This window comes from Bactrocera neohumeralis, chromosome 3, assembly GCF_024586455.1.
Source record: "Bactrocera neohumeralis isolate Rockhampton chromosome 3, APGP_CSIRO_Bneo_wtdbg2-racon-allhic-juicebox.fasta_v2, whole genome shotgun sequence".
Classification (NCBI taxonomy): Eukaryota; Metazoa; Arthropoda; class Insecta; order Diptera; family Tephritidae; genus Bactrocera; species Bactrocera neohumeralis.
This window is the reverse complement of record NC_065920.1, coordinates 60,352,215-60,366,152: the sequence shown is the minus strand read 5'-3', so window position 1 is coordinate 60,366,152 and position 13,938 is coordinate 60,352,215. Positions and strand designations below refer to the sequence as shown.

Below are 13,938 nucleotides of genomic sequence, written 5' to 3'. Positions count from 1 at the left end.
TTCTGTGATTTTTTTTAGGTAGGGGACCTGTAATGCAATGGATCACCCTTGATAACATGTAGTTGCTTTACGAACTGTTCGATGAAAATAAAGTTTTTGTATGGAAACACAAAACACTTGTCACTCAAAACGTTTTTTTTTTACTTCGAAAGGCGCGATTGTCCGAAACCTGTGATTTTTTCTCATTTGAGGGTTAGGTCTAACTACGAAATATATCGATTGAATTCTAACATTGTTATAGATATATATAATATTTGTTCTGAATAACGTGAGGAGTTGATTTTTCGATATCTGTTTGTTCGTCTCTCCGTTTGACTTTCAAAAAACAACACGAAAGAAGTCAGATTTATTAAACCACCCCCGTTCAAACACAATTTCAACATTTAATTACGATTAAATATCGTCGCAATGAACTTTGCAAAATGACACAACAAAGCAGAATACGTCAGGAAGCGACTCACCGCTTCGCTTGCAACTCAAATAAATGACTCATACACACACAGCGTATGTGTGCAAGATCTCAGCTAAAAGCTGCTCACTGCAAGACCACTTTGCTCAGTTTACTTTCGTCAACGTTCGTGTAAAGATGCAGTCAATCTTGAAGCTCCGATATGCAGTCGCGCTGCTGCTCGCACTGAATTGCGTTCTACTTTGCGCAGGTAAATAAACACAGCCACTCGTCAAGTGTTTAAACAAATGCGCATGAGCGCTTGTTTCTTTATTTTGCTTTGTGTTAATATGTGCCCAGAATTATTACGATAAATTAAAATTCAACTTTATTTTTGTAGCTCAAGGCAACGGCGGTTGGGGTGGCAGCTCGGGTGCACCCGGTGCTCCCGGCGGTGGCAATGGTGGCGGCGCACCCGGTGCTCCTGGCGCACCCGGCGGCAGCAGTGGCGGTTACGATGGCGCACCCGGCGCGCCTGGTGCACCGGCTGACGGCTATTATGGCCACCAAAATCATATGAGCAGTTCGGCTGGCTTCGCACAGCTCCAATGGCTGTTGGCTCTGATGCCGCTCGCATTTTTGTTGAAATATGCTTAAAGCAATTAAAATATCTAATTATATGTGATATCTTTAACTGTGTCGAATGCTTGATTTAAGCTTCTGAAAAAGTATTTACGGTGCACTTTGCAGTCACAATTTTATTTTTATTTTGTAAATTACGTCTTTAAATAAAAATTGAAACGTAAAATAATATTTCTTGATTTTCGCTAATTATTATTTGTATTTTATTTGTTTTGCCTTCTTCGCATTCCATCCGATGACCACAGCGCATTGTTTAGCGTCGCATTTTGATATGGTATTACCGGTTGCTACCTACGGCTGGTGTTGTAGAAAATGTACAGGGTGGTTGATATATTTATTTTTTAGCTGAAAGTTTACCAAAAACAAATATAAACGTTAATGGCGACTGCACTAAAGCGATAATACCCTTCACATATGCATTTTTATAGTATAAAAAGCGTAAGAAGCTCTTCATCTTGCTTTTGATCGCTCAATTTATATGACAGCTATAGGGTAGAGTGGTCCGATTTGTACAATTTTTTCGGGGATTATATCCTTGCCTTAAGCAATAATCTATGCCAAGTTTCGTCAAGATACTTTTTCAAATGAAAAAGTTTTTCATACAAGTACTTGATTCCGATCGTACAGTTTGTATGGTAGCTATATGTTGTAGTGATCAGATTTGAAAAATTTTCTGCGAGATTTGACCCTTATATTGGAAAATAATGTAGGTCAAATCTCATGAAGATATCTTGTCAAATAAAAGAGTTGTCCATACAAGCACTTGATTCCGATCCTTCAGTTTGTATGGCGATTATATGCTATAGTGATCCGATCTAAACGATTTTTTTCGAGATTGCAACATTTTCATGTGAAATTTTTGTAAGATATCTTCTCAAAAGAAAAAGTTTTCTATACAAGCATTCGATTCCTTTCGTTCAGTTTGTATGACAGCTAAATGTATAGTGGTTCGATATCGGCGATTCCGCTAAATGAACAACTACTTTGTGCAAAATTTCAGATCAACAACTCAGAAACTTAGTGACTAGACCTGGTTTATACAGACGGATACACGGATCTGGCTAAAACGACTCAGCTCGATCAAACGGTCACCACAGCTCTGGTGCTGCATTTCGGCTGGAATTTTGGCTATAGTGCGCTGAATTTTCTCTTCGGGCTCCTCGACCTAAACCTTTGATTAAACACACCCTCAGAGAAAATAATGAAAGATAATAATATATAGTGATATGATAGCAAACCTTACTGAAAACACTGTTAAATTTCGACACAAATCCGTAAACAAACCTGACTGCCACGAGCTCGTCACCACCGTCATCCACCGTGGTAGACGTGATCTTCATTCTAGACTTAACAAACTTCGTGCCAAACATAAGGTATTCCTACAAATAGTTATGGCCCTATTTCACAAATCCCACTACCCGATATTCTTCTTAAAGGTCTGAACTATTTCCTCATGACACCTCGTAAGAAGCAAATGGCGTCTGATAACATGACTATCCAAAAAGTTCGAAACCTAAGTTAGTCTAAAAAAAATTTGCATCAGAAAAACTAGTTTATAATGTATTTCCATGAACTAAGCTTGTTGAGGTGATTATCATTGCGTCGTTTGCGTCTGAAGCGGCCGGAAACTCTTGTTTCCTTCATCATGCTAATGCCCCATGTCATACGTCATACTGTCATTGGTTCTTTGTGTCAATTTTTTTTTGCCAAAAACTCGACTGATACCTTGCTGTAGTCCCCTGATTTGGCTTCATTCGAACTTTGCTGAATAGCCAAATTCAAAACGACGTCGTTTTCACACTATTGAGGTGATACAAACCGAATCGAAAAAGGTCTTGAAGGCTAAAGCGGAAAAATACTATTCGGACTGTTGCAAGAACTGGAAGAAGCGTTGACAAAAGTGCGTTTTATCTGACGGTGCTTACTCTGAAGGGTCTTGAAATTTCTTCTCTGTGATATATGTATCACCAAATTTGTCTATCGAAACACTTTTCCTCAAAATTGTCCTTAGCGTCACCAAAAACCATAAAGAATAATACGAATGTAATATGAAATGAATGAGATACCCTGCGAGGTTTCATAGCGCTTTTCGAAATGAAATCGATGTTAGAAAAATAATTTTTTTATGTTTCCTCGGATTTGAATCCACTACCTATCCAAGGTATGAAACTTTTCTAGTAACCTTTTGGTATGAGGAGAGCCTCTACATAATAACACTTTCATTTTACTTTGAGTATTTTAAAATATATTAGGTGCTTTATTTGTGGCCACCACTGTGGTATAAATATACTGCGAATATATACTTATATATTTATATTTGTTTTGACAATCATTTAAACCGGTTTTTAAATTAGCAGTTCCAAGTTATTGCATTTCTGTTTTGTCTCCCACAAAGCCGTCGCTTACCGACGAGTGGGATGTGTGAAATACACGTGCTTCGGGCCAATATACTCATTCATTCAGAACCCGTTGTTTGAGCTCTGATTTACATATTTATATTAATTTTATTGCATTTATTTTGATTCAGTCTGCTGAACAACCGCAAGCGTTTTAATTAATTGAATTGAATGAATGAAGCGGGTTTCACTTTTAAGCTTTTAATGTACAGCAGTTTATAAAGAAACAGTAATGTATATTAATAGTGTTTCATTTCCAGATGTTTCTCTTAACGTTTTTTAACAATTTTGAATTTTTGTTTCATTAAAAGTTTATATCCATTGGTGAGTTTCAAAATATCGATTTTTTTTCTAGATTGGTATGACTGAAATATGACGTTTGTGCCGACAGAGATGAATCATTAATGCCTCATACTTGTTTAAAAATATGTTTGTGTGCGAAATATATATCCCAACCCTTAACAAAACTTTTTAATGCATCTGTTAAGTAAGGCTTATTTCCTTCAATATTGAAAAAACTTCGTATTTCTAATCAAACTTCAACTTATTTTTTTTTTATATTTATACTAATAAATAATTAAACAAATATGTACCATTTTGGTCGACCACTTTTTACCATTTTTCCACTAGTGACATTATTCCATCAGTGTATATCGAATCAGTGATATAGCATCGTCTCCGTAAACTTAAAAAATTTCATTAGTGGCATGCGTGGCATTCTTCGCTTTTTATACCCTGAACAGGGTATATTAAGTTTGTCACGAAGTTTGTAACACCCAGAAGGAATCGTCGGAGACCCTATAAAGTATATATATAAATGATCAGTATGTTGAGCTGAGTGGATTTAGCCATGTCCGTCTGTCTGTCTGTCCGTCCGTCCGTCTGTATATATGCGAACTAGGCCCTCAGCTTTTAAGACATCGTTTTGAAATTTTGCAAACGTCATTTTCTCTTCAAGAAGCTGCTAATTTATTGGAACTGCTGATATCGGACCACTATAACATATAGCTGCCATACAAACTGAACAATCGGAATCAAGTTCTTGTATGGAAAACTTTCGCATTTGACAAGATATATTCACAAAATTTGAATGTTATTTGGTATAGAACGATTATTTTTTCGCATTTGACATATATTCACAAAATTTGGTATAGATTATTTTCTAAGGCAACAATGTAATCTCCGAAAAAATTGTTCAGATCAGAATACTATAGCATATAGCTTCCATATAAACCGAACACATAGTTACTAAAAGAAATGCACCTGTGAAGGGTATATCAGCTTCGGTGAAGCTGAAGTTAACGTTTTTTCTTGTTTAAACAAAAATTTCAAAATATAGCGAATTACTTCATTATCTTCACTCATTTTTGAACAGTTAAATAAAGCTTCAAATATCTCCTTTCCAACACTATATGATATCACATAATGTGGTTGGTAGCACAGGAGATAACCTACTGCAAAGACACCTATTTAACGATACCTTTTCTGATTTAATTAATGTCTCTTCAGACGTTCCTCAAGGCAGCCATCGTGGTTCAATACTGTTCTTTTTAAATCATATCTTTAAATAGTGATTTTTATTTAGTCCATTCGGAGAAGTTAGAGGCCGTTCAAAAACAATTTTTACTTATTGCCTTAAATCATTTACATTGATATTCCAGGTTAAATCTCCCCCATATACTAATCGTTTAAAACTTATAATTCTGCCTAAACTCGCTAGTCGCAAAGAAACTTATGAAGGGGGCAGTCTGTAGTCCATCTCTGTTGTCTAATATTTATTTTAACGTCACCATTCGCTCAACCATGCAGTTTAGACCTTTACTTTTAAAATTTTCTAGAACCAATTTGAATTAAACCATTCCGTCGTATATGTCATGATTTCAATTCTACCATTAAAAAAATTACTTTATCTACTCTTAACATGTGTTATTTAAAAATAACAAACTTTACTTTAACCTAATTCCTAATTTGGGCTGTTACAATTTTTATTTCTGTAGCTGAGAACTTTAAGATCTCAACGCTTAAAAACTCTTTTACCTTTTATGACTCGGCTAATTCCGCTCGTTTGCGGATTGCGCCACTCGCGTCAGTTGGGCGGGAGGAAGTTAATCATTTGGTATTATTATTATTATAAAGCCTTACACGCGTCTTTCTCGAAATGCTGCTTTCAGAGTCGGTGAGGAAAACTTCTCCGAAACTTAGAATATTTGTCGGGTAATAAACGAAAGAACTAGATTTTTGATAATAGTTTCTATTTTTGAGCCACTTTTTAGGAAGAACGCATTTTTTTGAAAGCCGCCATTTAGACAAAAATCAAAATATGTACTAGTCCTTCGATCATTATCTGTATTCATCTCTAGTAATAACATACATTTTTGGATTTTGAGTTTGATATAAATTTAAGGAGAAAAATCTTTCTCAACGCCAGATACCTTCTGACGGATGTAATCCTGGACCATTATTCTTATAATAAACTATTCAATACAGTGAAAATACAGGTATAAGAATCCAAGGGGGTGTACTTGAGGTTTAATTTTGAATATGTTCATACAAACAAATTTCAGTGGGAAAAATCATGAATTTATGGCTGCTTTCTCAATGTTTCGTTACCAGCCTTTCTATCCAGTTAATAGAGTTGTCCGCTTAATAGAGCGTCCATTTAATAGAACTTTCAATGTATTTTTTATTTATGAATTGTTTTTAGTATCCTATCTCCTAAGTTGGTTCGAACTGAACACAGTGTGCTAAATTTTACTAAAATCGATTCAGTAGTTTAGGAGTCCATCGCGGACAAACAACGTGACACGTACTTTTTATTTATAAAGATTTGTATTTATTTAGCTCTTCAAAAAATCTTTAAAAAAGAAGGTTTTTTTCTGGTTTGCAAGTAGTTATAACCTCTTAATTAGATCTCTTAAGACGACTTGAAACTCTTCTAATGCAGAACATGGTTAAGTAAGTCGACTTAATAATACTTATCGCGATGATCTTTATTAATAACCGCTTCTATATTTTATTATATTTTTTTTAATAAATTTGTCCAACAGCTAAAATTACATCCTACATTCAGTTTTCTTTGCTGATTACATCCTATGTACCTTGAAATACGCCTCGCTTATAACACATATTACAATTTTTGATTCATGTTCCTGTGAAAAAACATCACAAAACAAATTTCAATTAGTGGTTTGTGGACACTTCAAACTGCCTTAAATTGGTTTCACCGGTCGCCATGTCGAAAACTTGATATTATATACGACTTATTCACTCGATTCAGAAGTCTAAAGTCTGAGTCACTAAACGCAGTCTGACTCACCGATGTCGTAATGACCTTGTCAAAATTACGCAGTCTGCATCAATTGTACTGCTACAAAGAGAACATAATTCAAAAATGATTTATAATGGAATACAGAAGCTTACTTAACATAATGAAATATGTAGTTTTTACATACTATGTATGTCTGTATGCTGTTTGGGAAAATTTTTTTTCTGTAAGTGGTGGCATCTGTGTTTTAACTGTAAACATACTACTATAAGCAGAAAATAGTAAGACTTTGTTCATAATTTAAAATTCTTAATTTCCTCCTCATTGGGTGCAGTTTTTATCCCCTCAATCGTAGCTTAGCGTCACTTCATTGACTTCTATAGTTTTGTGAACAAAACAAGTCTTGGACCGTGTCTGGGAAATACGATATCTGCGTCACCATTAATGTATAATTTTTTGGCAACGACCCTGTGGCAAGAACTCATAATACACATCGCCGCTGAAAGCGAAGCAAACTGTTAGGTAAACTTTCAAATTCGATCTAACTTTGAGCGCCTTTTTGGGTATTGGTTCATGCGGAAGCTTCCATTGGGATGTTTGAGCTTTGGGTTCCACGTCATAGCCATAAACTCATAATTCGCACCAGTTATGACGCACTTGAGTGAGATGATACGAGCATGCCGATTGCAATTTTTATAATGGTAATTCGACGATTGACCACTACTTTTTTCCTTACTTTTAATGTCTTTTCTTGCCGTTCTCGGGCGTTCACATATTCTCCTTTCTTCGGAACAATTTGTATCACCGATAAAAGTTGCTTTTGTCCAAGATAGCATCACCATATCTCACAGTCATAATTCGGGATGCGTCAGCGCTTTAAATTTTTTCGCACAAAATTTTATGTACATTCTTGGATCAATATTTTGGAATAAGCAGAAATCGAAGACGAACCAAAAAAAAATTTAGCAGTGCCGCAAGAGAGTGGAGGCCATCCGCGAGTTGTCTCCAACTTTTGCACGAATTCCCATTCGCTTGACCAACAAATACCGCTGTGGAAACTAATAAAGTCATTAAAGAGGTCCATGGAGTTAATGTCAGTGACAAGACAGTACGAAAATGCCTCCATAATTACGGGCTCAAGACTAGAATGATGGTAAAAAACCGTTCTTAAGTGAATAGCTCCGTAAGGCTTGATTATAGTTCTCAAAAAAATAAGAACGCTTCACTATCAATGATTGGATTAAAGTTACTTAATCCGATAAATACAAAATTAATCGATCATCTAGGCTCACATGTACATGGACTGACAAACAGGTTAGTTTACAGAATCACCACATATGACAAACAATGAAATTTGGAGGTGAATCACTGATGGCTTCTGCACGTTTTCGCGGAAATGTGCAGGTTGTACTTCGGCGGACCTTCATACTGATAGTCTGGAAGACTCGCATCTTCCAAGTCTGTATATAATCGGACTCGAACGTAGGCAAAGAGATATTTTCATGCACGATAATACAAAAATTATCAAATCATGGTTTTGGGATAGTGGGATCAAACTGCTCGGCTGGCCCCGCAGTTGAATACCATTAAGTCGTTACTCTTGTAGAACTCCATAGGTTTTCTAGTGACTGATGCCCAGAGCATACTGAAATTATGCAGGGAACAGTTCTCCAATCTGCTGCATTACAGTGAAAGCATAACACCAGGAGATGATGAATCCGATTCCGCAATCGATGACGATGAAGCGGACGTTCCATTGCCCAACCATGACGAAGTTCGAAATGCAATTACCTGTCTTAAGAACAACAAAGCGGGAGGGCCGATTTGTTGCCGGCTATTCAAATACGGCGGCAAAGAACTGATTAGAAGCATGCATTAGCTTGTTTGTAGAATATGGTCGGGCGAAAGCATGGCCGACGATTGGAATTCAAGTGTGTTCTGCCGAATCCCCAAAGAAGCAGGCCCTACAATCTGCGCCAACTACCATGCAATAAGCCTCCTTAACATCGCATATAAGGTACTTTTGAGAGTATTGTGTAAAAGATGAAAGCCCTCCGTTAACAAACTAATTGGACCTTATCAGTGTGGCTTAGCTCCTGGAGGATCTTGTCGATTTTAAAGCTGCTTATGACAGCACGAAAAGAAGTTGCCTTTATGCCGCGATGTCTGAGTTTTGTATCCCCGCGAAACTAATACGGCTGCGTAAGCTGACGTTTAATGACACCAAAAGCTTCGTCAGGATCGGGAAGGATCTGTCCGAGCCGTTCGATACCAAACGAGGTTTCAGACAAGGTGACCTCCTACCGTTTAACATCTGAAGAAAATAATACGAGCTGCAGAGCTAAATAGAGAAGGTACTATCTTCTATAAGAGCAGCTGCTAGCGTACGCCGATGTTATTGATATGATTGGCCTCAACAACCGCACCGTCAGTCCTGCTTTCTCCAGACTGGATAAGGAAGCGAATCAAATGGCAAATGAGTTTGGTAGTGAACGAGAGCAAGACGAAATATCGCCTCTCATCAAACAAACAGTTGACACACTCGCGACTAGGCTCCCACGTCACTGTTGACAGTCATAACTTCGAAGTCGTAGATTGAACAAGTTTCAACACTAACAATAATGTCAGCCTCGAAATCCAACGCAGAATAACTCGTGCCAATCGGTGCTACTTCGGACTGTGCTGGCAATTGAAAACTAATTCCGGAAGACGAGAATTCCGCGGAAGATGTAAGGTTATTTGCGCATTGGCAACGGCTAATATCGCATTCGATGGCACGGTGAGCTGTACGAGATATACGACGACATTGGCATGTTCAGCAAATGAAGAGACGTGTCGTCCGAATGGATGAAAACAGTCCAGCCTTAAGAGTATTCCAAGAAGTTTCTCCAGGGAGAAGCGTGGAAAAAGGAAGACTTCCACTTCGTTAGAAAGACTAGATGGAGAAGAGCCTGGCTATACTTGGAATCCACAACAGTGAAAAGGAAGAACAACCTTCCCGCTGTTGTAAACTCGGTCATAACCGGCTCGGCGTAAGCGGTGCGTATGCCAATAACGAAGAGGATTTTTAATAAATTAGTTTAAGTTTTAAATTGAGTTATTGGTTTCGAAAGGGAATTTAATACCCTTTGGAATGTATTTATAATTTTTCATATTTATGGTGTCTGATAGAATTTTTAAGCGATGTGAGCAATATTTGTATTTTCGTGAATAGTTTTGTCCTTTACTGTATATATACATATGTAGATATGTGTATTTATTTCTTTTACTAGTTTTTTGTGCATATTTATGGACATATTTATGTTCATATGTACATATATACATATTCACATATGGTATAGACTTATATTACGTATTTCTACAAGTTTCAACAACCGACCGCTCAACGCTCACTGAATAGGTGTTGAATGCAACCAAAACCAAATTCAACATTTTAGTTCGCTAAAAATGTGTGTAAAATAAATAAATCTATTTTTTTAGAAGTTAAAAAATGCGTGGCTCAAAAAAATATTGACATACTTTAAAAAAAAATATGGTTCATTGAATTTATGCAACTCCAAACTCAATGCTATTGAGAGGACTCTATTCAGTGCATTGAAATCCGGCGCTTTTTGTTGATACGTGCTGTACACGAGTCTTGCAATGGAAATGGAAATGGTGAAAGCGAAAGTGAAATGAAAATGGAAAATGCATATGTGTGTGTATGTGTGTGTTGTGTAAGGTGTGCAAGATTCAATATTTGACATGACCCAGCCGGTTGGTGTTTATTGTTTTAGGCGTTCCACAAAATGATTGGCAATGCACCGACACTTACACACACAGCCATTAAAGTATGTATGTATATGTAGGTTTATTTCCAATTTGTGCGCAGTGCTCTTATTGCCAGCCCTGTGGCTTCCAATTCTCAGTTAGTCAGTTCGGTACTGTGCAGCTGTTTATTTTATTTACTTGTTTATTTATCTTTCTCTTCAGCCATTTACTGCCATTTCGTCGATTGACAATTTCTCACTTCAAAAAGTAGATATGTTTTGTGGTTGTTGCGGTCGCGCGGTTTGTGGCCCACAAAATGTATTTATTATGTGTGTGTTCGAGGCATAAGTGCTCGTTTATTGTAGGCTTGTATCTGTCATACGTTTTATTTCTTTATTTTGGCTTACTTTATTTAAAGCGCAGTGCCCTAACAATGTACTTAATTGTAGTCTGATGAGTAATGAAGTCGTTAACAGATGTTCTAAAAAAGTGGGTTTTTCTTGAGGTGTTTTCATTAACTCCAACCTAAGCTTTTATATTATATGGTTGTCAAAAAAGTCTTGCGGCACTTTCGCTAGTTTGCGCTGAAAGCGCGTAGTTCGTCGCATCGGGTCATGCTATACCTTTTTGGAAAGCTCATTTCACGCGCTAACACGTGTTTGATTGATTGTCGTTTCTTTTAAGTCGTTCGTGAGTTATACGAGTAGCGTCGCAAACATGGAGCAAAATAAAGAGAAAATATGGCATATTTTACAGTACTACTACGATAAAGGCAAAAATGCATCTCAAGCCGCCAATAAAACTTGTGCAGTTTATGGACCCGATAGTTTCCATTTCCACCGCACAACGATGGTTTCAACGTTTTCGTTCTGGTGTAGAGGTGGTCGAAGATGCGCCACGCTCCGGAAGGCCTGTCGTCGAAGATTGCGATAAAATCGCTGAATTGGTCGAAAGAGACCGGCATAGTAGCATCGGTCAAGAGCTGGGCATGAGTCATCAAAATTCATTTCAATTTCAATAAAAAAAAAAAAATCAATAAAAATTTCGCAAGACTTTTTTGACAACCCATTATTTACCCTTTAAGATACCATTATTAGAATATATATTTTGATTTGCTTAAGAATTCTAATTTTTCTCAAAAGGTGGAGAAGTCATACCGACTGGGTTGATTGAAGGAAGAGGTCGAAAGAACGTAAAGCCGCAAGTAATAATATGAGCAAAAAATAGTAAGACTTTGTTCATAATTTTAAAATTCTAAATTTATTCTTCAAAATCTATATCGTCCTTCTCAAAATAACCCCTCATGGTCACAATACACTTGTGTCAACGTTTTTTCCAATCCGTAAACAGTTGTTAAAGTCAATTTCCGGAATAGCCTTCAATGCACGTAGCGACCCACGTTTAATGTCTTCAATTGACTCAAAATGGTTTCCCTGAAATGGTCGTTTGAGTTTGCTGAATAGCCAGCGCTCACACGGAGCTAAACCAGGCGAATATGGTGGTTCTGGCACGATATTGGTTGAAAATTTGGCGAAAAGCTCAAGGTGCTTTATCGTGATGCAAAAACCGACAGTTGTCGGCTCATAATACCGATCCCTTTTTCCGAATGCTTTCGCGGAAACGATGCATAAGACTCAAATAGTATTCCTTTTGACAGTTTGGCCAGTCTTAAGGAATTTGGAGTGCACCACACCCCGATAATCGAAGAAAACCTTGATTTTTGACCTGCTTTGTCGTGGATTTTTCGGCTTCGACTCACCTTTGCCACGGACGATTGGTCATCTGTTATGCTGCTGTTTTGAAATAATTAGGTGATTTTTTGAATCAACAATCTTTCCGATATTGCAATAATGCCAGTAAGATCTCTGACACTTAATCGTCGATCCTCACCTCAACTCAATCTAAAAAATTGCTGGAGCTCTCCTACTTTGTTGCCCCATTTTTTTTAGATTGTAATCTTGGAAGCCGTGTAATATAACCTATTTAAGGAGAGGAGCATTCGTAAGAGCTTTAACGTGTCATAATTCTTCATGCATGCTTCGAGTTCCGCCGATTTCTCTTTTCAAGTTTTTTAACGTGAGACCTCAAGCGTAACTACCCGCTCGACCATATAACATTAAGTTAATTATTAGTGATGTTCAAAAACCGGAAAGTTACTCTGACGTCTATTGACAGTTTGGCCAGTTTATGACCACTGCAGTTTATTTTATACATGAAAGCATGGAATACTGCGCTCCGTTGCATAGCTGACAAAACGGACCACTGCATCGTGAAAGCTTCTCTTGGAGGTTCTTTTCGGCGCAAATACTTGGGGGGAAATGTGGATGATATGAAACCGCCGAAAAAGAAGTGCACTGAGATTTTGTTCTTATGGATCTAGGGTTAGATAGAGTTTTCTGTCGGGATTTTATCTTAAATTTCAGCTTACACACCTCAGCGGTTTCTTGCATGCCGCAGTGGCTGCTATCAAGGTAGCAGTAGATGTACTGCTCCGAAGGCCGTTTCCTTCAGTAAGCTGTGCACTCACTTCAATATCAAGGTGGTAAGACAGACCTTGAGATCGATGAAACTGTGTTTAAGAATTATCGAGAAGTGTCCAGAAGTATCTGACTTCTTTGTTATATACATCTGGTTACCTTGATACTTGTTTGGATGCCTGATCACAACGGGATTGCAGGAAACTACAAAATTGATAAGTTTGTTTTAGAGGAGGGCTCCTTCCCGCAATTTCATTAAATTGGAAATGAGTTGGTATTCCGTTGTCTCCTTGCACTATGTGCTCCATGCAAACCTCGTGAGCTCGCCAAGCACCGGTCAACAACCCAGCGAAATGCTGGGGAATTCCTGTTAAATTCCTTAAATATTTGTGGTACGACCAAAACACTTCGTCGATCTATGAGAATATCAGCTTCCATATTAAGCAGTTTTGGTTAACACAAAGACCAGCGTGCACAACTGTGCGTTGAAATATTACGCCACGTTTGGTGCGAGGATCAACCTTAGGACCTAACTTAACCTTCATACAATACATATTTTACTTTTCGCTCCGTGTTTTTGAAATGTGTCGAGTAGTTGCTGAGATATGAATTTTCATTTAAAACTCAAAAGGACAAACTTTTAACCTAGTTCGTAAGAGGGACATCTCCAACTTTAACTTAACTTTATCCAAAAGTAATGCAAGAATTATTCGTGGTAAAGATATTTTGGTTCAAAATACTTATCAGTCTATACTTCCAGACCATTCTCTTGTAGCCTTATAAGAAAGAAAGTCTCTCTAAGGAGAGCGAAAACCTGATTGATGCATTTTTTCATTGATTTCTGCCACGACATATCTCACGTTTTATAAGTCCGACCGAGTTACCCTGTACGGCGATAAGCTCGATTCAAGGGTATCTCGCAAGTTATTGCAAAAACCTCTCATAGACCAAATTGGTCAGCGGGTGCGAATGGAGACCAAGCCGGATTTGGTGACCAGATAGGTTTTGTTACATGTTTGG

The 13,938-nt window shown here is 37.5% G+C and overlaps 1 protein-coding gene across 1 annotated transcript; it reads left to right on the top strand.

Moving 5' to 3' along the window:
- The first annotated feature begins 540 nt into the window (after positions 1-540).
- On the top strand, positions 541-1,201 carry LOC126752863 (translation initiation factor IF-2-like). Its single transcript, XM_050463867.1, has 2 exons — positions 541-659; positions 789-1,201. The coding sequence occupies exons 1-2, from the start codon at positions 587-589 to the stop codon at positions 1,043-1,045; spliced, it is 330 nt and encodes a 109-aa protein (XP_050319824.1). The 5' UTR covers positions 541-586; the 3' UTR covers positions 1,046-1,201.
- The last annotated feature ends 12,737 nt before the right edge of the window (positions 1,202-13,938 follow it).

What these genes read in the sequence shown, in the direction of transcription:
- LOC126752863 (XM_050463867.1), top strand. Translation starts at nt 587, where the DNA reads ATGCAGTCAATCTTGAAGCTCCGATATGCAGTCGCGCTGCTGCTCGCA. An exon ending in TTGCGTTCTACTTTGCGCAG is followed by an intron (nt 660 to 788) that starts GTAAATAAACAC and finishes TTATTTTTGTAG; the next exon opens with CTCAAGGCAACGGCGGTTGG.